Raw genomic sequence first — 26,909 nt, forward strand, 5'->3', positions numbered from 1 at the left:
ACGATCATTAAAAAGTCAGGAAACAACAGGTGCTGGAGAGGATGTGGAGAAATAGGAACACTTTTACACTGTTGGTGGAACTGTAAAGTAGTTAAACCATTGTGGAAGTCAGTGTGGCGATTCCTCAGGGATCTAGAACTAGAAATACCATTTGACCCAGCCAACCCATTACTGGGTATATACCCAAAGGACTATAAATCATGCTGCTATAAAGACACATGCACATGTATGTTTATTATGGCACTATTCACAATAGCAAAGACTTGGAACCAACCCAAATGTCCAACAACGATAGACTGGATTAAGAAAATGTGGCACATATACACCATGGAATACTATGCATCCATAAAAAATGATGAGTTCATGTCCTTTGTAGGGACATGGATGAAACTGGAAACCATCATTCTCAGTAAACTATCGCAAGGACCAAAAACCAAACACCGCATGTTCTCACTCACAGGTGGGAATTGAACAATGAGAACACATGGACACAGGAAGGGGAGTATCACACTCTGGGGACTGTTGTGGGTTGGCGGGAGGGGGAAGGGACAGCATTAGGAGATATACCTAATGCTAAATAACTAGTTAATGGGTGCAGCACACCAACATGGCACATGGATACATATGTAACAAACCTGCACATTGTGCACATGTACCCTAAAACCTAAAGTATAATAATAATAATAATAATAATAATAAAGAAAGAAAATATGAAGATCATCATGGGCAAGTGTACACTAAGATGGAAGTAATATATTGCTGAGAATTCTTCAGAGCCCCAGCTATCTCAAAGCTCATTTGTATCAGTAATCTTTTCCCTTTACATGTAAAATCGCTATGCTGACACCTTCTCAGAAAGTAAATACTAGTTAATAGTTTGGATTAACCCGTATGAAACTGCCATTTTCAACTTAATATTTCAGTTGCTCCTGAACATGTCTCCAGTAAAAACTAGGACTTACTTTAACCAGATAGAAATAGAGTAATTCAGAAAAAATGCTTATATTATAAATTTAACTTTGAGAAATATTTAGGAAAAATGGAAATCTATAACTTATAAATTTGTATAATCATAAAATTATTACTACATTAGATTTTCTCCCATTTCAAGGGGATAGATTGAATCTAATATTACTGTCTTTCTGTGTATTCAAGGTGACCTATTTTTACTGCTTTTTGGCTTTTCAGAAAAAATGGTACAAATAGATATAATATTTATTTACTCTTTGAATTTTTCCAGCAGAAGTCATTTTAAATAATTTTACTTCTTTCACCATCTTTAAATTTAATTTCACAATTACACAAATTAAAGAAAGAGAACTAAACTGCATCTCAGGAAGAGAAAAACATGTTTGTGCCCATTGTCTTAATTTTCTGTTGTTAAAAGATGCAAGTTAGTTGACTACTAAATAATGCTTTATAGAGTCACATTTGAGGCAATTTCTGTTATATTCTTCTGTTCACAGTGATAATTCTGTGTTTGACTTAATTTAATTTGTTTACAATTAAAAACACAAATCTTCTATTCTTAATTACTTATGTTTTGTTCTTGGATTCTCCCTCTTAAGTAATTGTGTAATCAGTGATCAAGTGTACCGGGCTTTTAGAACAGTTTGATGTCTGTAGGGTATTTGTACTGCCTCATTTGGTGGGCTAGTCTAATTGAAGATAATAGGGGTAGTATTAGTGAAGGCAGCTCTGGAACAATGCTTTCAATTTATTTTAAGGACCACAACTCTTGCTATTATATATAATCTTCCACCCATTGGAGGAAAGTACATACTACATTTAAAAGCACAGAATGGGATCTATTTATATCTGAACAGTGTTTTCATGAAACCTTTGAGATCCAGATGCGTTGAGAAGCTTACCTTTTTTCACTTTGACCATGTTAAAAGTACAATTTCCTTGTAACGTTATGTAGATCCTTCAGATTGAGGATGCTGCAAACCAGGATAATTTTCAAAGTAGAAGATAGGGTTACTCTTTGCAGTTGAAAAATCTTTTAGCTGACCTTTTCCTATAGATGTAAATTTACATATGACTAAATTTTTGCTGCTACATTTTATAACCACTTATTTGTGATGAGTCTGAAATCTATTTTATTAAATGGCTGACATTATTTTTAAAGTTTAAAAAGTGCGAAAAAAGAGAAAAGGGAAAGAAAGAAGGAATTTGAAAAAAAAAAAAATAGTTTGCATGCCAAACTTACCTCACTTTCCAACATTCGGGACAGGTCTTCCAAACAAGGGATTATAAATGCTGGTTTATCTTTGCTTTGTTTTCAGAAAGTAAGCAACTACCTATTTACTCTTAATGTGGAAGTTTTTATAGCAGTCTTACTAGAATCTTCAACTGATATCCCCGTTCAGTGTTTATCACCACTGGCTTTCCCTGTGAGACCTGGTTAGCAGCATCAATGCTAGAAATAAACTAAATACAGATAAACAATAAGGAAACAAAATATTTATCTAATATCACAAGATTTTGTTTCCAGTAACATTATAAGCAGATAATATTCTCTTTAAAAAGTTTCAATATAGGCGAGGCGCAGTGGCTCACGCTTGCAATCCCAGCACTTTGAGAGGCCAACATGGTGAAACCCCGTCTCTACTAAAAATACAAAAATTAGCTGGGCGTGGTGGTGCGTGCCTGTAGTCCCAGCTGCTCCGGAGGCTGAGGCAGGAGAATCACTTGAACCTGGGAGGTGGAGGTTGCAGTGAGCCAAGATCGTGCCAGTGAACTCCAGCCTGGCGACAGAGTGAGACTCTGTCTCAATAAATAAATAAATAAAGTTTCAATTGAAAATCTCTTCAAAGCAGTGAAAGCCAACATATTAATATTTATATTTATTTATTTTGATGTATTATTCTCAAAGCATTTGTATTTAAAATAAAAAATTATTCTTAGAAAAACCTTTCCTGCCCCCAAAACAAATCCTTTTATCTGAATTTTTTAGTTTATTTTAGAAATCAAATTAAAAAATCAAGAAAATCAGCAAGACCTTTAGATCCATTTTCTGATATTGCACCACATTCTATTAAGTGGCACTAATTGCTTTGAGAATGGAAATTAATTGGGAAGCCCTCACTATCTTTGCATAGTTGCTTGAACTCACACATTATCTTCACAGTTCATTCTGAGTGAGCAGTTTTTTTACACTGTCTTCATGTACCGTGACCTAATACGAACAAATGCATGTGCAATTTGCCAGTGCCTCACCACTAAAACGCTGTGATTCAATGTAGCCAAAACACATAAAAATGACAATATAGTTATTTCCCAATTATCCCACAGTGGCAGAGTATGCAGGGTTTCAATGTAAAGTATAATTGATTCCTAATTACTGTACTTTCACAGAAAGGCCACAGTCCATAACTTCATTAAATAGTGAAAACACAAATAACTATTCATAAGGAAAGAATTAGCATTTACTATATGCTTATTTACTTTCTAATCTATATATGTTTTAGGTTCTGGGCTGTGGTAAGGCTGCACAGTCTGAAATAATGTGTCATTTGAGTTTTCTTCAGGGAATAGAAAATTTCTCCAGTGGTGTTCATTTAGAAGGGGAAAATAAAATATCGGCTATTTGATATTTGATGCACTCTACAAGGGCTTGGCCCAATTCTTGTTCATTTACAAAAGTGGGATGTATAAGAGCAAGTATCCATCTGTGAATTGAGGGCAGATTCACTGTTATATATATTAAGACTTGTTAGGGCTCATGGACAATGAGAGAGAAGAAATGATAATGTGATAGCGCATAGGGGAATAAGATCTATCTACTGCCTAATATGGGAAATGAAGAGTATTGTTTCTAGTCATGAATACTGCTTAAGCAATTTTTGTTCTGAACAGGTCCAGGAGGTAAAGGGAGGATCAACCCATCTTTATTTATTATGAAGATATGAGCAAACAAACTAGAACACACACACAAGGAATAAATTGAGGTCTGCTATTTAATAGTTACATGAAGGCACAGAATGTTGACAAGAGTGCTGGAGTTGCTTTTCCTACATTCACATTGTTCTGTTAGAGAGCTTTGTAAAGATGTTTTTGGTTACCTATAACTCGGCAAGAAGGTTCAGACAGCCTACAAAGTCCAAATATATAATGGACTGCAATATGAATTAAAATATTCACTTTATGAACAATTCAAATGACAGTAATTTAAAAATATGCATTGGAAACCACCAGTATTTTAACTAATGGCTGTCATAATTTTGGTGTATTCCTTTAAATAAACTTCTCTCGCAACATTTGATAAATGTTTCATTGATTAGAAAGATTACAGTCATACAGTGGTCATTTTTTTAGTTTCAGCTCACATAAAATCATAAAAGAAAATACAAAACTCTAGCATCTGTATGCTCACATAAAACCGTAGAAGAAAATATAACAGTCCAGCATCTGTCTGTTATACTGAATAAAATAAATATCAGGCAGGACACAGGCTCATCTCCTAGTACCATGATTTTTCCTTGGCATGATAATTTAGGCAAAAGCATTTTAAAAAGCACGCAGTAGAAATTCTTCGTGTCCTTCCCAATTTCCTTTGCAGACTGATGTACTTAACTCTCAATTTCTAGGTGTTTCAGTTAATAAAAACTCAAGGCAATCCTCTTTTCTGGAGAATTCCCCATGATCCCATCACCCAGGAGTCTATGCCTCCCCTTTCTGCCCATTTAGAGCTTAGCCAATGACTGACTTTTTTAGGGGTACAAAATGCCAGATACGTGCCTGGCACAATGGTGTGCACCTGTAGTCCCAGCTACTGGGGTGAATCACTTGATCCCAGGAGCTTAAGGCCAGCCTGGGCAACGTAAAATGAGACCCCACTTCAAAAAACAAATGCCAAATCCCTTGTCACAGGTGTGACTGATAATTTGGTCTAATGGTGCTTCAGAATAAAGCTAGTTTCCAGCTATGCTTTCATTATCCCTGAGCTTCCCTGACCTATCCTAGGTCCCTTATTCTCCTAATCCTAAGTGTACTTCCCCAATAAATGGCATGCATAAGAATCCCCATCTCAGTCACTTCTTCTAGAGAATCTGACCTAAAATAGTTGGCAGGGAGTGGTCCCTCAGAAGCAGTAAGAGTGACATTCTGGAAATGAGTCCTTTACTGTTTGGTTGACTTGGAATATTATATCACTATGACAAGTGAGGGATTGATGGATCCCATCATGCTACGGCTGGAGTGAAGTGGGATGGTATGTGAGTGAAACAGGACACACTGTCTGGTACAATGTCTCCAGTGTTTGAAATGTGTTATGGAAACTTAAAAAATAAGAACTGTGGAAGTGGATGCTTGTTGCTGAGCATCCATATGTTGGAGAAAATAACAAGCTCTATTAACCAAAGCCTTAAAGCAAAGGTAGAGTCAGGAGTCTTCCTTGCCAGCATTTAAAGAAAGCCTCACCTCCTGAAGTCCCAGGGCAGAACCATTAAATTTTAAGCCCAGCACATTATCTGTAAGAGTGGCGTAACTTCAGAAAGGCCTGAATTCTTAGCTTAAGCAAATCTTCTATGTCAGGGTAGGGACTGATATGGAAGTAATAAGCCACTGAAATTTTGAAAGGGGTATCTGGACAGGTGTACCTGAGAATCTTGAATCTTGAGGTTCTGTGGAACTCTCAAGGTCAACTCCTTGAAAGATATACTCCCCTTCCAGTTTCTTGCTTAAAACAACATAGGAAATTCAAATTAGGGAGGAACAGACAAAATAATACTTGCTTTCCTCAAGATGTGCCTACAAATGCCCTTTGGAGCCACAGACTCTTAATTAAAGGCAAATCTTAAGGCTGGCCCAACCAGAAAGTAGTGTATCTAATTAGGATGGAACAGTTTTGTCTATGAAGGGAGCTACAAGCAGGAACCAGAGAAGCGGGACTGGAAGGGATCATGAGAGGTGTCAACAGGTTGGGCAGAATATAAACCTCGCTGGGGAGGTTTACCAACATTGGAGTACTCTCTGTTGACAAAGAATTTAATATCCTCACAGAAAATCTCTTGAATTAATGGAAAAAGTATTTATATTCATTAAATAAAGTAGGGATGGCAGAGCTGACTTTGTAATCTATTAAGAAGTAAATAAAAAGGATCAGAAAAGTAGCATGCTGGAATAAATTTCCTAAAGAAGACCAGAAAATCCACACATTAACTACCTTGCTTGGGTGGTCCCAGAGGTTAGTCCAATAAAGAGTGTATTGGTGAGGAAAACAAGCATTTTTTTTTTAACTTTTAGGTTCAGGGGTACTAGTGCAGGTTTATAATATAGGTAAATTGAATGTCACAGGGGTTTGATGTACAGATTATTTTGTCACCCATGTAATCAGTGTAGTACCATGGTGTATATGTACCACATTTTCCTTAGAATGGGCATTATTGAAAGCTCAGTCTTAGCTTCACTAAAGTTCATGGCTAACGGCAGAACACACAGTATATGAGTTGACTCTGAGAGACAGAGATCCAAAGCACCATCCTGGTCTTCTATTGGGATACAGACATAGAGGGATCAAATAGTAAATGAATTATAGCCAAAGTTCACATCATAGTGTGTCCACTTGATCCACAAGCCTAACTAGTAAACATTTCTCAGTTTCCTGAATGTCCTATTGAATCTGTCATACATAGTTGTTAATAGAAACCTCATGTTGTTGCTTTCGGTCATAATATAGTCCCAAGGGACCTGGGCCATCTGGAGATTCTGCAAAGCATCATACTGGCTCACTAGATTGATATTATCTTAATCAGACCTATGAGCAATAGATAGCAAGCATTTGTGTTGTATCGTAAAACACATGTGCTAAAAAAATGTGATAAATTAAGCACTATAAAGGTTGAGTGATGAAGTTTTCAGGAGAAGACTAACATTTGGTATGGTTTTTGGCATATTCTACATGTGATAATGCTGCTACAATAGATTTTACATGAACAACTGCTAGATTTTAGTGGGCCCCAGAGCAAAAATGACTTGGCATCAGGTCCAGGCTGAGGACAGACAGCCATATTATTTAGAACATAAGAACTGATAGGTCCGATCATACTGGAGGTTATCTAGGGTAGCAAAAGAGACTTCCTTTTTCTTTGGAAAGCTGCAATAGTAGAGTTGCTTTATAGCTCTTTAGGGTTCTAGGGCAAGGCAATGCTACCTCTAGTAGAGAACTATCCTTTCTACTATATTCAGCAGTTGCTGGCATGCTAGTGGGCAAACTGAGCATCTGGCCACTGGATATCAAGAGATCATGCATCTAACACTGCCTGTGATAAACCAGATATTGTCACAACCATCAAGTCATATAACTACTCAACAAAGAAATATGTTTGTGAACCAAGAGCTATGGGTAGACCCATGAAGACAAAATTATGATCTCACTTCACTGAATTTCTGCTGCTAAATGTAAAAGATCTGAATTGTCCAGGGCCAATAGATTTTCTTCATTTCTTCTAGGTTACAGTTACTAGCATTTAAGAAAAAATCTATTAATTTAACATTTTATACAGGTTTGTTACTTTGAAATTTACACACACACACACACACACACACACACCCTACATATACTGAATGGATGGTAAATTTGCACGTCCCAGAAGATCTATTTTTTTCTTATAGTCGTTTGAGGGTTAGAGTAGATAATTCTCTATATAGATTAAATTTCCTTTCAAATGTTTTAAAGAATATAATGCAATATGTTAAGATTCAGTATTACTATGAGAGATTGGAATCTGATCTGATTGCCCTTTCCTTAAAAATGTAGACTACATTTTTCTTTCTGGAAATTTCACTAGAAAGACTACTTTCTCAGTATGACATTGACCTTTTAAATATGAAGACTAATATGCAATTTTATTTTTTCAATTTATTTTTCTCTATTATTTCTTCAGTTATATCTTCTCTTCACTATATCTCTCTATCTCTCTCTATACTTCTTTACCTTAATTAGATCAATGTATCCTCTTGCATTCATGTGTCATAACTTTTCTGTCATATTTACCATCATTATCATTTTTCCTCTGTGTTATGAAAGATTTCTTCATGTTTAATATTTTCATTATCTGCTTAATCTTTTGTCTGACATATTCTATTATTCAGTTTATTCATTTAATTGTTTAAATGAGTTTTATAATTTCTTAACTTCTAAGAACTCTTTTTATTCTCTGGTTGCTCTTTCATAACAGCTGGTTATTTTCTTAGAGATACAATGTCTTCTTCCATTTCTCAAGGGATACTAATTTGAATTTTTAATGTCCTCTTTTACTGTCTGAAATAAGTCTGTTTCTTTCCAGGTCATTTGTTCTGTGTGCTCATTTTGGTTCATCTATTTCATACTCATAGTTGCTTTTAAATTTCTGATAATTCTTAGTTCATGCTTTTGAATGAAAGACTAGGTTAATTATGTGGTGTAAGTCACCTTTTGGTTTCACAAAATGGTCTCTGCCTTGAATGGAACAACTGACAACTCACTCCAAGTTGCAGAGATTTGTCAACAGGTATAGACATCTCTAAAGGGCACCCTGATAGTGAAAGGTAGGCATACTGGGAACTCTCATAATCACTTTAGAAGAGTTTTATTCTGGAATTGGATTAATGTAGTGAATGTTACATCTGGGCTGAGCTGTCTTCTTTTTTGTTTGTTTTTTGAGTATCTCATTTTTATATGGAAGTACTTCAAGCTTAAATATTCCTTTCATTTAGTGTTTTAAAGTTTAAACTCACATAAATGTCTTAGGCAGGCTGCTGTCAGCAGTTGTGTACACTGGAAATGTTAGAGGATGTGATTGGCCCAGGTATTTGAACTGCATTTCTCTGAATCCTGAGATGATTATCCTATGGCCGTTTTCTACTTTTTAAATATTTTTAGTTTGATTCTGAAGCTCTCATCTTTTTTTGAAAGGAACTTAGCTCTGGTTTTTGGGTTACGATTCTCTCTAATATTTGTTATCTCAAGAAATCTAGTCCTCTTTCATTCTTAGCTTAAAGAATTTTTTCCACATTTAAATCCCCTAATAACAATTTTACATTTTTTCTAGAAGTGCCTTGTGTTCACCGTTTTTATTCTGTTTTCTTACTATTTTTACATTTGTTGAGTCCAGCACCTTGAACTAGAATGCTTATGGTTTTCTTGTTTATTATAATTTTAAGGGGCTCCATATCTGCCTTTGAATAAACTGAATAAGCACGCTTAACAATTACAGAGTATAAACATCTATGCTTTAAATTGAAGATAAAATACTGGTAATAACATTGAAATTACTCTAGTAAATTTAAGAGTGTCTATAAGAATAAGCATTAAGATAAGTATTTTAAGATAAGATTGAAAAATATTTATAAGATAAATTGGAAAAAAAATACATCTTTCTACCTATAAATGATTGAAAACCTCTTTATCTAGTTCCAGAAAATTGACTACTTAAGGATTTTGCTTCAATTATTAAGGAATAGGAGAAGTTGTTAGATATTATTAATGATTTTCCTTTTCAAAAACATCTGAATGTTTTACATTAAATAATGTAATAATATTGTACAGTGAGCTATTAAAGAAAAAGGTATGAATTTCCAAGTATTTTTCTCTCTCAGTTAGGGTTTGTTACTATAAAATCATATCAAAATCAGAAACATACTAAATTGTAAACTGCAATAAAGTGATAACTCTTCTCCCCACATCTTAAAGTTAAATTTGTCTTATTTCTCCACATATTTTCATCATCCGTAATTAACTATTACATAACTAATGCCATAAATTTGAGTTTATAATATATAAATGTGTGTATTCTAAGATAATACAATTTTATGTTTTTCATTTTTAGTTTATTTTGAAATATTCTGTTAGCTATTCGAGAAATTAGTAATTTTTAAACATTGGCTTTTCCTGTGAAAGTCAAAATTATGAAATCTTTTACTGCTAATATGATAGAAAAATAATGCATAGAATTTTGAGAACTGATTTTTATGTTTATCACCAACTTTTTAATAGCTCATATGTTGAGAAATTAAAACTGCCTTCTAAAATAACCAGTTAAAATACTCTTCTGACTAAGAGCATACTATTTATTTTTGCAATTGAAGGATTAAGTATACACATCTCAGAATTATCTTCATTAAGCTGGCTTATGGAGTTTGAATTTTTCATGAGTTCATAAAATTTCTTGTCATACTGAATTTGGGAAATGCTTTATAAAATAGGAAATAAGTGTATACACGTATGTGTATGTATTTGTATGTGTATGTATGTATACATACATACATATACAGATATATTTTTTCAGAGGTCATCACGAGTGTATTTATTAAAAACCCTTACATTTAACATTCTAGGAGGTAGAATAAGATGTTAAGTATGTGTTGACATACTTTTAATTTCTACAGGGTTCTACTGTGCAACTTAATTATTATTCTTTTTCTTTGTCAAGCAATTAAATATGTCAAATGGCAGGAATTGGTTCTTCAATAATAATCTGTTGAATTATTTCACTACAAACATTTTAATTGAGTTCCAATTTGCTATGCTTGTTTTAAGATATGAAGAAGAAATAAAGCTTCTTTGTTTTCTCAAAAGGTTTCATCTTTCTCATAAAGTCCATTAGGAATAAAGGTCGAGTATAAGTTTTAACTTACCAATTTGATATATTTTCTTTTTTTTTCGGTTTAAGGTATCTTCCAGGTAATTCAGTCTCTTTCAGGTAACTCAGTCTCTTTCAGATAAATGCTAACCTTCAACTACTCTTTCTGAAAGTGTAATCTCTATTTATGGGCGACAGGAGGTTTGCATGACATGATGCTTGTGGGTACTTGAGTTCTCAGCCATTTGTCAAAGATTTTATGTTACTCTCCTTTTCCATTGGTCTTTATGCTGAATTCCCTTATATTTTTTCTTTTTTTATTCTATTATTATTATACTTTAAGTTTTAGGGTACATGTGCACAATGTTCAGGTTTGTTACATATGTATACATGTGCCATGTTGGTTCTTACATCAGCTGTATTATGAAATAGTTGATGTTTCTACTCTTTCCTCTGGCACAGGTATGCACATCATAACTTTATTATGAAGATACTTTGCCTACTCTGGCCCTAGCAACAAAACTGTTAGCTTTACTAAACTATCATGGAAGAATGGGAACTTTTGGATACTTATGAAACCAAGGGAGGCTCATGAGGGCAAAGTCGGGCTTTCTTAATGCCCAAACATGGACAGCTGGGGATTGCAGCATGGCCATGCAGAGCCAGCCCCTGCTGATTGACTTCTGATCTTCACCCTCATTAGTTTAGCAACCACTACTTCTCCCTTCTTGTATTGTGACCTCCATGCCTGAAGAGTCTTCTCTGATAGTCGCAAACTAAGAATATGGTGGCACTTTGGGCTTTTCCCTTATCCTAATGACCCATTCTGGGTTAATTCTACAATTATGTGGGAAATCGGAACACATAAGCCTGACCATTTGTTTCTCTGATGTCTTATTCTCTCTTCTCTTTTCTACACTAGGTGCAGATGAAATGTGTGAACTATATTTATTCCTAGAGTGTTAGTAATAAATAGCTTCATCTCACATATTGCTATGAAAAGAATTCCTGAATAATTTGATAATATTTCTATGAAGAATTATATAAGACCCTCATAAATACCTTATAATTACAAAATTTCCCAAGCCTATTTAACTTATTTTGTAAGTCTGCCAAATAATTTATATTCTTTTTATTAATAGAATACTTTTCTTGTCTGGACATGGTGCCTAATGTCTGTAATCCCGGCACTTTGAGAGGCTGAGATGAGTGGATCATTTGAGGCCAGGAGTTGAAGACCAGCCTGGCCAACATGGCAAAACCCTGTCTCTATTAAATATACAAAAATTAGCTGGGAATGGTGGCATGACCCTGTAATCCCAGCTACTCAGGAGGCTGAGGCATGAGAATCACTTGAGCCTGGGAGGTCAAGGCTGCAGTGAGCTGAGATTGAGCCACTGCTCTCCAGCCTAGGTGAGATAGCAAGACTCTGTTTCAAAAAACAAAAGAAGGAATAATTTTCTTATGTTACTTCTTTTTGATTCCAATTCTAATATTTGTAGTATTAGTTAGGGTTTTTCAGAGAAATTGAACCATTAGAATGCAGATAGAGAGAGAAAGATTTATTTTAAGAAATTGGCTCACACCATTGTCAGGGGCAGTGAGTGTGAAAGTTGTAGAATAAGTTGATAGGCTGGAAATTTGGTTAGGAGTTGGTGCTTGTCTTGAGCAATCTGGAGATAGAATCTCTTTTTTAGGAAACCTGTTTTGGCTCTTAAGGGCTTTACCCAGTTTAATCAGGCCCACCCATATTATTGAAGGTACTCTCCTTTACTTAAAGTCAATTAATTGTAGATGTTCACTACATGTGGAAAATACATGTGGTTTGCATCAACACCCACATTAGTGTTTAATTACATAACCTAACAAAGTTGACACATAAGAATAAAAATTACAGCCACTGAATATAATAAAACTATGCAATTTTAAGTACCTATTTCACCTGTCATAAACTCGTAATAGCAATGTGCTACGTAATATATTCTGTGCTTCCTTTAAATTTCTTTGAAACAAAATATATATGTTTTTCTCTCATATCAATTGCATTCATTAATATTCACATAAAAACTGGTAAAATAAAAGTAAATGATAAAGTATGTCATTAACAATGTAATTTATTCTATGTACCACAATTATTTGATCCTTACCTGTGCTACTTAGGAATAATACTGAGAAAATAATTATCATCAGTATGAGCATATAGAAATATAATCTCTCATTTAAAAATAATTTTGGGGTTTGAGACAAATATTCTCAAAGATTCAATTGTGTACATTATGGGAGCTCAAAAAACACAGAAAAATATGCTTAAACTATTCTGTTCAATTTATGTTTTATTCTAGTCTATATGTGATAGCAATTGTATCGCATACTGAGTCACTAAATCTAAGGTACATTTAGTAATCTCGTTTTATAGGAATGATGATATGATTTTCCAAAATACCAGGACATACGAATCTAATACTTCTTCTGAAAGTAGGACGAATTATTTAAATCAAAATTGTCCTAAAATTTAGGACATGTAGTAGCTAACAGTCAAGAGGGGAAAATGAGTATGTGATTTACATACATGGTTGACTATACTGATTAAATATGTATTGACTATATATTGATTTTCATGATTTTATCTCTGTTATAGTTGTCCTTAAAAACTGAACAGATATGTACAAAAGAGTGTTGTTAATAAAAAACAAAGAATACTCGAATGTAAGATATATCACCAAAAATAGAACAGAACAATATAAAACTCCACAACATAATTATGACTAAATAAGTATACTGCTTTTTTTATCTTCTGAAAATAATAAAAGGATCAGATTGTACTGCTCTAATTGTAGTAACTATATATAGAAAATATAAAGTGAAGCTTGAACACAAAAGGGGAGGTATAAAAAGAAATGAGAATGTTAAGACTATGGAAACAAAGAAAAGGATAAGTTCAAATATTCATGTCACATAATTGATTAACTACAAGATGGGAGTCTGCACATGGAGAATGACTGTAAATCAAGTTACAACCAACAATCTATTTTAGTATGATTGAAAAGACATCCTGGTGAATGAGTTGATAATGGACAAAGTTCTCAGTTGCTGGTGAGAATAGGCCACATTTGCAGTGTAGTAAGCTCAATTCAACGAATAAAGAAAGGAAGGTACATATTTATCCCCAGGCAGAAAAGCAATAGTCTGGTTGACCATATGCCCATGCAAGTTGTTTAGTATGTGCAAAAGGAATTTAAGTTTTATTAAGGTAGTAACTGTACCTAATTGGACAATTGTCATCAGCTACCAAGAGAGTGTGTTTACATGGAAGGAGGTAAAATGGAGCATCATATTATAATGCACTATATTGTTTATTTTGTTTACTGGCCACTTATGCAACTAGAAATAAAATTTCATAAGTAAAGATACTTCTTCTTTGCCTTTTTTGACTACTATATTTGCAGCTCCTATAACAATAGCTGGCACAGTGTAGGTCCATAAGAAATATTGACTGAATGAGTGAATCCATAAAACATAAAGAAATTTCAATCAACAAAATTTAACTCATAGATATCAGTAAAAACAATACAAGTAATAAATAATGAGTAATGAATGATAGCATTGTTTTTCTTTAAAATATTTTTCTTTTGTGCTCATGAGCATAAGATCCAAAGACATTTTGATTTTAAAAAATTACCATTTTGCCCTTAGATGTATTTTAATACAGTGTAGAGGATGTTGATGTACCCTGCAGATGGAGTGTGAATAGACTGAAATTTTACTCCTAGAATTGAAGTAAAATATTTAAAAACTACAAATTTCTATTCATATTTTGCTTAAAAATCATCTTTATATTCTTTTCTATTTACCAGGAATACCAAATTAAAAGGATACTTGGCATAAACCCAGTCAGTGATTTGTGGAAGAGCTAATTTAGTTTTCTCTCCTGACCTAAATAGTTTCTAGGTAATATATAGGTTAGTTTAGCTTGTCACCAGGATGTAATATTGAGGTTCTTGTAAATACAAAAGAGTAATTGTTATTTTAATCCTGACTACTTTTTTTCTCAGCACTGGAAATTTACTGCCATAGTAGCTCTTTATACAGAATTAGAGATATAAGCAATAATTATATTGTCACACATAAATTTGTAACCAGAAAAAGAAAAGAACAGTTTTAAGTTAGTTATGCAAAATAGTATTTTTACATTTTTCTATTTTTTTAAATTTTGTCAAATATATTAGCAGTTATATAATAAACATAACTGGTTAAATTTCTAACATGATGCAACAAATAAGGACATGAGAAATGCCTTTAAGTTTTGCTGTAATTTATTTTTTAAAAATTAACTGATGAAATAGGAATATACACAAATAGTTAAAATCATTATAAAACAAATAATGATTTTAGCCTATTAAAATAAAACCTAAAAATAAATGACTGATACATTGTTTGGTGTAAGAATTCACATATAGAATTTATTTATGGTACTTGGATTTTGTCTACCTAAAAACCTCCAAATGATTTCAAATTCAAAGAAAAATGGTAATCAAGTTGCAAGAAAAAGGAGAGAAGTAGCAGAATATTTGTGCATTTTAAGAAGAGTTCCTAGGAATTCTACTTCCAGCCATAATGGAATAATAGAAATCTGATTTACCCTCTTGTCTTTAAAAAATCAGAAAACAGAACAAAATTCATGAAATAAGTTGTCAGCCATTGAATTTGAGCTAATCCCAGATGCTAATATGTGAGAAGAGGGAAACAAATCAGCTGAGCCCTCAGATTCCTTCAGATTGCGGAGTGGAGCCACAGTCAGTGAGGAACAATTCAAACAGAGGCTGGTAGGCTGGCTATGTTGAAGAGGCAAGGTTCAGTTTTTTGTTTTGTTTTGTTTTGTTTTTAGATGGAGTTTCGCTCTTGTTGCCCAGGCTGGAGTGCAGTGGCGCAATCTCTGCTCACTGCAATCTCCGCCTCCCGGATTCAAGCGATTCTCCTGCTTTGGCCTCGAAAGTAGCTGGGATTACAGGTATGTGCCACCACGCCTGGCTAATTTTATATTTTTAGTAGTGACGGGGTTTCACCATGTTGGTCAGGCTGGTCTTTAATTGCTGACCTCAGGTGATCTGCCCACCTCAGCCTCCCAAAGTGCTGGGATTACAGGCATGAGCCACCACTTCCAGCCAAAGTTCAGTTTTTGTGTAAGAGAAGGGGACAGGATTTGTAGGACAAAATACTGGAGAAAAAATACTGCTAGAGCTCTGTGGAGAGACTGCCTCAAGTTTTAGCTAGAGAACAAAAGATTAGTGAATTTGAAGAATTTGTGGTAGAAGCTTCCAAATGAAACAGTGTGGGGAGAAAACAACAAAACAGAACAAAACAAAACCAAAGACTCTGCAAAGTGAATAGAGCACCAATAAGCTTTGGGGCAGTATCAAATGAAATACCATGGATGCAACTGGAGTACCATAAAGAGAAGAGAAAGAAATAGGGCACAAATACTGTAAAATAAGAACGAAAAATGTTAAATTAGATCATGAAAATTTAAAAAATTTCCTCTGCAAAGAATATTTATGGGAATGAAAAGACAAGCCACAGACTGAAAGAAAATACTTGAAAACCTTCTATATGACAAAGAACTTATATCCAATAAAAGTAAAGGGAAGAAATTAAGAACGTATTGAAAACTTACGGAGCTAATTAGGCAAGGTGGCTGCCTAATATTATGTGCGTAATAGTTGTACTGAGTTTTTACAAGGCTCTGTTCTGGACTAAACCATTCCTCCTTTTATACAATTCAGTAAGCCCTCTCTTTTCCCCTTCTTCTCTGGAAATGATCCTTTCATTCCTGACACAGCTGGCTATAAGCTCTGTACGGATGGACACTACTGGACACTGCAAAATGTCACCGCCCAGCTGGCACTGTCTCCTCTCCATGTGCTGGACCTGGAGACAATAGCCCTTGATTAGTCCCTCCTTCATGCATCAAAGATTTACAACAAACACTTAAGGAAATAAATGAAGACAAATCAAATGAGAACAAACAGAGGCTATTTATTCAGAAGTTGCTGTGCAAAGGGGTTCAGCCACCATCACTCGCATTTGGCAGAGACTTAAAGGCAAGCAACGAAGTGGGAAAACCTAATAGTGAAAAAAGAGAAGGATCGGGTGTATGCTCTCAGAGCAAGAGGTCATGGGGAACCTGGAGGAAGGCTAACTAAAAGCAGAGCATCTCATATAATTAATTGGGGAAACATATTTGGCTTCTGGTTGGTTCTGAGTTGGGGCGGGTGCAAAAAAACAAAACAAAGCAAAACAAAACATTCATTGGCCAAGTATTGGGGCTGGCTGTAGCAGAGGTTGGAGGTCAGCTTTGTGTTATAATATATGGTCTGGTCATTGTATCTTTAGCATATTCAGTCTTCCACACTAAAGACTTTTTACCTTTCGACGACTCCCTGGAAACTCAGAATGAATGGCTTTCTTCAGGTTTTGAAAACAGGGTTAGTCAACTGAGAAATCACTGTATTTCAACTCAGTGGCTGCCTCTGTCTAGGTGCGCAATTTAGTGAATAAAAGCAGACAGAAAAAAAGGAAGGTTGTGAATATATTGATAATTGTCTGTAGTAATATAATTTAGCCTTTCTTTTTTAATCTCTAAAGAAATATAATATTTTTAATGTGCATATGTTTTTAAGTTTAAAATTCAGTTGAATTCATTTCACTGAGCTAGAAATAAATACATCTGAGATAAAAATGTAGTTTCATTTGTGTAAGAGGTAAGAGGGGAGCATTGTAATCTATGTCAAATGTAGAAAGAGTGCTGACATAGATATGCTAGTCTAGATTGGAAATTTAGAAAGAAAACAAAAGGAAAAGTAGAGATCTTCTGAATGAAGTGTTATCAAAGACTAGATGTAGTTGAGCTCAAGTTGTATTTGTTTTATATAAAATTTTAAAATGTCATAAACATGTTGAAAATAAATTAGGAAAAATGCTGTATATCAGCCTGGAATTGAGAACTATAATATTCAAAGTCATCACCCTACCATGTACAAAACCAAGAAGAACCACCTAGTGTCCTACAGGTTCCTTTTGGTTCTCAAATTAATTTGAATATATTGCTCCTATGCATATTATATGTGAAACCACTAACTCAAATTGGAAGAAAAAGATGCTGCTTATTATTCACAATGAATATTAAGTCTTAGCTAAATAATGTTAACTTTAAATAAGCCACATTAGAAAACAATTTGGCAGTATATACCATTAATTTTAACATTTTTCTCTTATTCTTATCAATTTTGTTTAACTAAACTACATTAAGCCTATGTTTCAATATGGTAAAAAAATTGACCACAATCCTGTTAATGGCTACTTTTTTCTTTAAAGTTTCCAGTGAAATTTTAAACAATTTAGCCTAGTGTTTATTTAAGTTGAATTGAAAAAGCAGGCTTTCCAATTGTTTATGTGATATAACTTAGAAAGGCAAAACATATATATGTGAAAGTCTAGAAAAAAACTCATCACTCAAAATTAACAAGATAGTAGAACTGGGAATGTACGTTTTACTTTTTGACTTCATTTTAAGTCTTTATCTAACCTGTAAACACTGTACAACATAAATGTATTTTATTATGAAGATAAAATTTGAGTCAGGATATTCAATAACTATTCTTAATTCTATTCATAAACCCAAATAGGATACTTAGAAAAATTGGCTATTTTATGATGGATTCAAGCATCTTGAAATTGTTACATGATTATGAAGTATGCAATGTTAATGCAGAGTACCCTGAACTAGACATAAACAGTCATGTGCCACAGAACATTTCCATCAACAATGGACTGCATATGCAACTGTGATCCTAGAAGATTATGATACTGTATTTTTACTGTACCTTTTCTATGGTCAGATATGCTTAGATACACAAATACTAGTAACATGCTGTATAGGTTTGTGGCCTAGGAGCAAAAGGCTATACCACAAGGCTTAGCTGTAGCCTAGGTGTATATTAGGCTATACCATCTATGTTTGTGTGAGTACACTCTATTATGTTCACATAATGACAAATGCCTCATACTACAATTCTCAGAATGTGTTTTTATCATTAAGTGATGCATGACACTATTTTAATAGAACTCTCCATGTCTATGTTAGAGTATTAATAAATTATTAATAGAGTAGGTATTATGTTAAAGTAACTAATATAATGTGTGCCATTGGACAATTAACTATGCATATTCATTCCTAACTGTATATGAGTGTTTTGAACATATTTTTTTCACTTTTAGTCTCACTAAGAATTATCAAGTTTCTAATGACAACAATGTTAAAAGATATTAAAATATTATGAGTTCATTTTGAAGGTTATGTCAAAAATATTGACTGTTATTTGGTAGATGGTCTGTCTCCAAGTATTCACTCTCTGATTTCTGAAGTCTGAACATTCATCTTCTTCTCTTTTCATTGCTAACTCTTAATCTTTAAAGTTAGACTTATCTGCCACTTCCCCAAAGATCTTCGAAGACTCCTCATATCAGCATGCATGTCTCTACTATATTTTTAGACAACATCCTGTACTTCTCCTTCACAAAACTGATCATGCTCCTGATGACTATCTCCACTGACTTGCCCTTCCTCACTTCCCACATATGCCATATCACATCAAATTTAGCACATTTTTAATACAAATGAAAACCGACATTTTAAATTATCTGTTCATCATATTTTATTATTTTTTTAAAAGACTACCTGCAATTGGAAATATCTAAGTCACTGATGACTTAAATTTCTATACATTTCTCTTTAGAGATGGAATAAGGCAACACAAAGTAATGGTGTATTTTCTTTCTGATCACAGCATGAAAATAGCCTGCTGAAAGAATTCACTTTGAAAATGCCACAAAACAGACAATGGAAAAATGAGGTAAGTTCTCATTTTTCAGACTTCTGCATAAAAGCTTTTAAACTCATTGACAGCAGCAATATCTTTCATTTCCCCTATCTAAGAGTAAAGAACCATTTCTTAGTAAACAAGCCTTCAGAGAACTCATATGTCTAAGTATATTTGATAGATAAATGAATAACATCAAAACGAATTCTCTGCTTAATGGATGTACAACTTTTCTAGCATCCACTCATCTGTGTGTGAATGCACCGTAAGTCTAGGTGGTCTTCCAGTCAGTTATACTTCAGCTGAGCATGACATGAGGAGTACACAACAAAACAGCCTCCTTGAGGATGCGGTAATGAAGAACAACAAGACAGATAATAATGAGGGATTAGAACACTGCCTCATAAATCTACAGTGAGGCTGACAAGATTTCAGCTTTGAGAATGACCAACCTTTCTCTTACTCCTGCGGTGCAGTGAAAGATGGTAGTCTAATGGGCTTATTTTACCAAAGCCATTGCCCAGGCAATTCATAATTTTAAAAGAAAGATTTCTATATTGTTTTATGCTGATCTATAAAATGATAGTGTTTTGGTCTTAATCCAATGTATCCGAACTATTCTCACTGGATTTGGATAAATTATAAAATAACAATTTTAGCTAGTAATTTGCAGAAATTGTTACCACTACACTGGGAATTGACATCACTGTTATATTTATAAGAGTTTGGTCACAATTAGGCTAACTCTTCAGTTCAGGGAAAACTTATCAATATACTTACAACCCAAAGTATACATATAAATAAATGAATTTATGTTTAAAAGAATGATTTTAGCTAATTACAAACAGAGTTCTAAACCTGAAACTGATTTTCCAAGGTAAGGAAAATTCTACAAGGAGTCAGTGTTTTGCAGACTATGCTATTAACCTAAGCATTGCCTCTGGTTAATTTATACAACTATGATGTTGATTTGCCAGTCATCCAGCTAATTTTGATCAATGATATATTAAAATAAATATGGTAAAAAACAGCCAAAGTCAAACAATTGAGTAATGACACTGGAAAGTATTCATGGATTCTAGACTGCTTTTTGAATAAATATAAGCAAAATTAAGACATGAGAAATTATTTTATTTTAATACTTTAACTGAACAACAGGTTTCAAACTTTGAGTTGACTGAAAATGTCTAATCTCAAGTTATTCATAAAGAACTGACCATATAATCCATAGAGACAGAAGGTAGATTGGTGGTGATGTAGGGCAACATGTGGGACTTAGGAGTGAATCTATATGGGCACAATGTTTGTTTTTTGGGGTGTTGGAAGTGTCTAAAGTTAGATTTTGATATTGTTTACACCACTTTCTTAATGTACTGAAAATCACTGAATTGTGCATTTAAAATGAATAGATATTTCGATGAAGTTAACAGAAGAAATCACAGCATTTTAATAAAGGCATGTTGTCATATAAGGGATGCTTGTGGGCCTTGAGCTCTTCTAATAGCAGGCATTACTTTTCAGGCTCATAGTTGGTGGAGGTTTTCTGTGAATTGACAGGGATTGACAGGTTAATATAGAGAGGATTTGAATGAGAACCCTTATTCCTTAGCATGCTTAAAGAACAGTGAGCAACATATTACCTCATTTTTTAATAGGTGTTGAAAAGACTTTTGTTGATCTGCTATTGAAAATGATGCCAAAATATTGAGATTTTATAAATCTCCATACTAATTTAAACTAGACTGCCAAAAAGCATCAATAATGCATATTCACAAAAGTATACCATATTTTCAAACAATTGAAAGCATATCTGAGCCAAAAAGTTTATCAGGATTATATATGAACCCTTAATATGTAATTAAAATTAAAATAGCATATTATAATTTAACATTTCGGGAACTTTATGAATACATTTACATAACTGATATTTACAAGAGAGGTATTGACTATTAAATTTTAAGGCGGCTGATGGAAGTTTAAGTGTGTGATTAGAAATTCCTGTTTTAATGTAAATAGCATATTTAGGAATGTGTTGAATTCTCAGTACATACAATACTATTTTTTCCTTAGTAGTGTTATGTTTTATGAAACACACACATAGCACACACACACACACACACACACACACCACACACACACAGAGCTTATAAATCCAGTGGTACACAAGGCCCTATAAGGAAAAGCAAAGGTTACATTGCTCCACTGCTCCTTCTCCCACCCCTAATACTTTAAAAAAAATTTCTGTCTCTTTTATTCTGTTGGTTACTTTCACATCACTACATTAGATACTTATAATAGTTAATATAAATTGATTAACTGTGAATATTACCTACTGACTTTTGCCATGGTAAGTGAGGATTTAGCACTTTAAGACTGTGGGAACATTAGCCCTGTTCATTTTTTAACTTCATTGTTTTCGTTATTGTGTACTACTGTTTTTAATAGGATCTTGGGAGGAAGAGGGAAAAATCACATATTATCAGTCTGATTAAAATGGAACCTGAAGTTCAAGTGCTTTTTAATAATGGCTTGTAAATTTCAGTCTGCCCTATATTTAACCTGCAACCCTATTCAGGGACTCAGCACTCTTGGTGTCCCGGAAGGGCATTCTTCAATTAGGGTTGATTCTGGTTTTCCCTCTTACCGTAACTAGTCATAAATCTTACTGGTTTTTCCTCCTGTAAGCCTCTTAGATTTCCCCTTTTCAGGCTTATTTCACCTCATCTGCCTAGTTCAGGTTTGTATAATCTTTATAAAATGATACAAAAGTAAAACTAATTTTCCCCAACGTTTCTAATAATACTTTCGTGTCATAGGTATCCTTTATTTGAATATACTGTGTCAAATAATATGAAAAAAATGGCAATAACTAGATACTTCACAATATATTATTTATCAACTGACTTTAATTGAATAAACAGTTGAAATCAAGTGTGAACCATATACATAATGAGTATCATGTCAGATTGACACTGCATTCATAATACCAAAAATGTTCACCACTCTCACAAACAAAAGTCTTATAGCTGTAGACTTTTCATTACCAGCAAAAGACGCCTCCATTTTGGCTCATATTGTTTGTCGTAATGGCATGAAATGTCCTCTTCCATCCCTCAAGCTGAATGGGCTGTAACTGTGCCAAGGTCTGTACTTATTGATTAGTCACTTTCCAGTATATTAGGATGCACTAGAAAAATTTAGGAGTAAAGAAAATCACACCTATAAAAGTCTTCAGAGAATGTTAGGCTGCATTTAAATACCACACATTCTCGTATAAAATAAAATTATAGATTTACATTTTCCTTTTCTTGTTTACCATATACAGTCAGTTTTCAAGACACTTTTGTGAGGCCACCAATAAATATCATTCAGTGAATAAATGAAGATGGCAAGAGAGGAAAAAAAGTACATAGTCTAAAAGTGGGCAGATTAGTTGTAAAGCTGCATTCTTATTTCTGTTACATTTGCATACAAATTGATCTGGAAATCCATCTGCTGACTCCATTAATGAGGTCAAGAACAACATACAGACTTAATCACACCCTGCTACAGGGTTTTTTTGGCTTACTCTCTCTGGGGATGAAAATTCCAAAGTATGACATCTTACTTTCTATTGCATTTCCTTTCTTTGTAGAATAATTTCTACCATGAGATCATAATTAAATGTCATTTAGAAGTTCCCTCACTTTTTATTTTTCCTCCTTAACTATTGATGTGTGTCATCCTTGTCACTTTAATTGAACTTTGAGACTTAAATGACACGTGGTGGAATTTGGAATGACAGTATAACATTAATGCATTATTTCAGTCATTTGAGCAAAAATCTGAGTCTTTGGATTGGAATTCGTGCTAAGGAAATAGGAAGTATGAATACATTAAAATTTTCTCTTGCTTCTCTATCCCTATTGTTTCTATGCCATCATGTCATAGATACTCTTTATTTGAAGATACTGTGTCAAATCATATTCTGTAATGTGACAATTAATAAAAAAATTCTATAATTTTCTTATTAGGTAAGGTTTTGAAATATTGCATTTTGTAGTTCAAACATTATTTAAGTACCTCAACACATATTTACATAATATGCAATGGAATTGGGTAAACAAAAAGCTTTGGTAAATATTTCCCACACAGTGTGTATTAACTTTTTCTTTCAGACCCTAAGGCTTCTCTGTTAACCCCCATCAGGATTTTATTTGCCATAAAATTGATAATAAAATTTGCTTTCTCCTCTAACAAGATTCTTTCTGTAGACATTACAGTGAATATTTGATAAACTGCTTTTAGCAGTCCTGATTATTCTCTAAACAAAGATGATGTTGTTTAATAAGATATGGAAGGCTAAATAAACACATGGTTAGTCAATTTTACATATGGCTGATTTCTCTCTGTTCAACTGCTATTTTACCATATTCTGTAAATATAAAGTTTATATACTGAAATTTAAAACAGCAGAAGGACATTACCTAAATCTGGTTTCCCATGAAAAACTAAGTACTATGCTTTAAGACTATTAAAATCAATTGTTAAAGTGTTTAAAATTTATATGTATTCAAATCATGTTTCTAAATTTTTATCAGTAGAAAAGGATACGACTTTATTTCTTAATTAATTTATTGTTCCCCCAAATCTTTTTAGATTGAATTAGTAAAGAAAAATCCGATGTCACATTATCTATAATTATGATTCTATTAGAAATACTTGAAATCTATTTGAAGGAGACTAGTCTTAATAACAGTGATGAAGATCTCATCAACACACTTCACATGCATCACCTATGTTTTCCATTCAGTGTTGTCCAACATCTTTACAAAATTCACAAGGCTAGAACTGCATTGAGAACTTTTTTTGGTCTGTTTTACATAGTTTTAGATAATAAAATATTATTGCTATTATAATAAAATATTACAATATATTTTATTAAATGTATATTATTATAATAAAATATTTATTGATGTGATAAGAGTTCCAGTTGTGAGTTACATTAAATCATGTGTTACTAATATACAAACAAAAAACATAAAATAAACAGGCACTTATGTAAGGCTACCCTGTGCCACAGCTGGTTCCCAATTAGTGGAAGTGAATAGTCCACTATCATGATAGCCTTGAATTCTTCTATTTGAAGTTTAGCTATTATGTGAAAAAGACAAATTATAATCTGATTATGCTTTCAAAGATTGATAAATCACAGTCATACCTGCAAGACAGGCAGAATGGGCATACAATACTGCTGCCTATGTGGATGGTGCCTCTTGGGGTTGTGCACTGCACAATGGACACAAACGTGTGGCAGCCCTGAGTGTGATGACGTCATCTTTCTTGGGGAAAATTTTAATAGTTAGCCCTTCCAGATCTTTCTGTACCTTATGCCTTTGCTCCAGGAGGCTGCCATTGATGCATGACCTTAGCAGGGTCCCATGCTCTCTAGCTTCCAAAGGAATGCATTAGCAACAGTTGGGAGGACTGTGGTAGAGAAAGATCAGGGTGTTTATTCTACAGCTTTCTTCTTGTTGGGACAATATTTTATCAGCCATTTTGTTATTTCTGTTGCTACAGCTAGAGTCATGCAGTCAAATTCTCTAGATCCTAGTAACACTTTTTCAATGCCTTGCACCTTCAATTTTAGTAGCATTAATACAAAAGCCAAAATTGACAAATGGGATCAAATTAAACTAAAGAGCTTCTGGACAGCAAAAGAAACTACCATCAGAGTGAACAGGCAACCTACACAATGGGAGAAAATTTTTGCAATCTACTCATCTGACAAAGGACTAATATCCAGAATCTACAAAGAACTCAAACAAATTTACAAGAAAAAAACAAACAACCCCATCAAAAAGTGGGCAAAGGACATGGACAGACACTTCTCAAAAGAAGACATTTATGCAGCTAAAAAACACATGAAAAAATGCTCATCATCACTGGCCATCAGAGAAATGCAAATCAAAACCACAATGAGATACCATCTCACACCAGTTAGAATGGCCATCATTAAAAAGTCAGGAAACAACAGATGCTGGAGAGGATGTGGAGAAATAGGAACACTTTTACACTGTTGGTGGGACTGTAAGCTAGTTCAACCATTGTGGAAGACAGTGTGGTGATTCCTCAAGGAACTAGAACTAGAAATACCATTTGACCCAGCCATCCCATTACTGGGTATATACCCAAAGGACGATAAATCATGCTGCTATAAAGACACATGCACACGTGTGTTTATTGCAGCACTATTCACAATAGCAAAGACTTGGAACCAACCCAAATGTCCAACAACGATAGACTGGATTAAGAAAATGTGGCACATATACACCATGGAATACTATGCAGCTATAAAAAAGGAAGAGTTCATGTCCTTTGTAGGGACATGGATGAAGCTGGAAACCATCATTCTCAGCAAACTATTGCAAGAACAAAAAACCAAACACCACATGTTCTCAGTCATAGATGGGAATTGAACAATGAGAACACTTGGACACAGGAAGAGGAACATCACACACTGGGGCCTTTTGTTTTAAATGAGATGTGATCTTTCATTTTTTCCTGGAATTATCTCAAATCTTGCGCTCTCTCTCTATCTCTATATATATATATAGGGAGATAGTTCTCTCTCTCTCTCTCTCTCTCTCTCTATATATATATATATATATATACACACATATATATACATACATACATATATAGATAGATAGATGTAGATATATCGATATAGATATATAGCAAGGGTATGAGGATAAGAATATATATATGCCAGGTGTTGAGGATGTGTTCCTCTTATAGTCACATAGTATCTACCAGATGTTCCGTATTATTCTTTTAGTCAGACTTGCCTAATGCAGCTCATGCCATGCACCTGGGCCATCTCTTCCCTTTCTGCTGATTAGTCATCTGACTTTGTACCCTTTCTCTCATTTATTGAAAAGTTGAGCACTTTGATTATAGTCTTCTTTTCCACCCTAAACATCAATATCCTGGATGACTTTAGTACCTACATATAAGACCTACCCTATACCAGTCATTTTAAAGAGACAACACATGTTTGAGCCAAAGCTATGGACTGTGTAGTCTACCTGCCTTCCCATTTCTGAACCAGAAAGCTTCATTCACAACCACCAAAGAAAGTTACTAAATTGTCAGTGTCTTAATTTTCTCATAAGTGAAACAAGGATAATTATAATTTCTGAATTTAAGATTGTTGAGAGAAATAAATAAGTAGGGCCAGGCATGGTGGCTCACCGCTGTAATCTCAACAGTTTGGGAGGCCGAGGTGGGTGGATCTCCTGAGGTCAGGAGTGTGAGACCAACCTGGCCAACATGGTGAAACCTCATCTCTACTAAAAACACAAAAATTAGCCCAGCATAGTGGCAGGCACCTGTAATCCCAGCTACTCGGGAGGCTGAGGCAGGAGAATCGCTTGAACACAGGAGGTGGAGGTTGCAGTGAGCCAAGATAGCCAAGGTAGCATCA

At 34.0% G+C, this 26,909-nt stretch overlaps 1 protein-coding gene across 1 annotated transcript in view; it reads left to right on the forward strand.

Annotated features, from left to right (window-relative positions):
* LOC105738204 overlaps positions 1–26,909 on the forward strand; it is a 599,125-nt gene that overhangs the window by 367,577 nt on the left and 204,639 nt on the right. The window contains exon 4 of the mRNA XM_030818452.1: positions 19,409–19,474. Coding sequence (XP_030674312.1) covers positions 19,409–19,474 — 66 coding nt within the window. The remainder of the gene's footprint in view (positions 1–19,408; positions 19,475–26,909) is intronic.

Source organism: Nomascus leucogenys, chromosome 9 (assembly GCF_006542625.1).
Source record: "Nomascus leucogenys isolate Asia chromosome 9, Asia_NLE_v1, whole genome shotgun sequence".
Lineage (NCBI taxonomy): Eukaryota > Metazoa > Chordata > Mammalia > Primates > Hylobatidae > Nomascus > Nomascus leucogenys.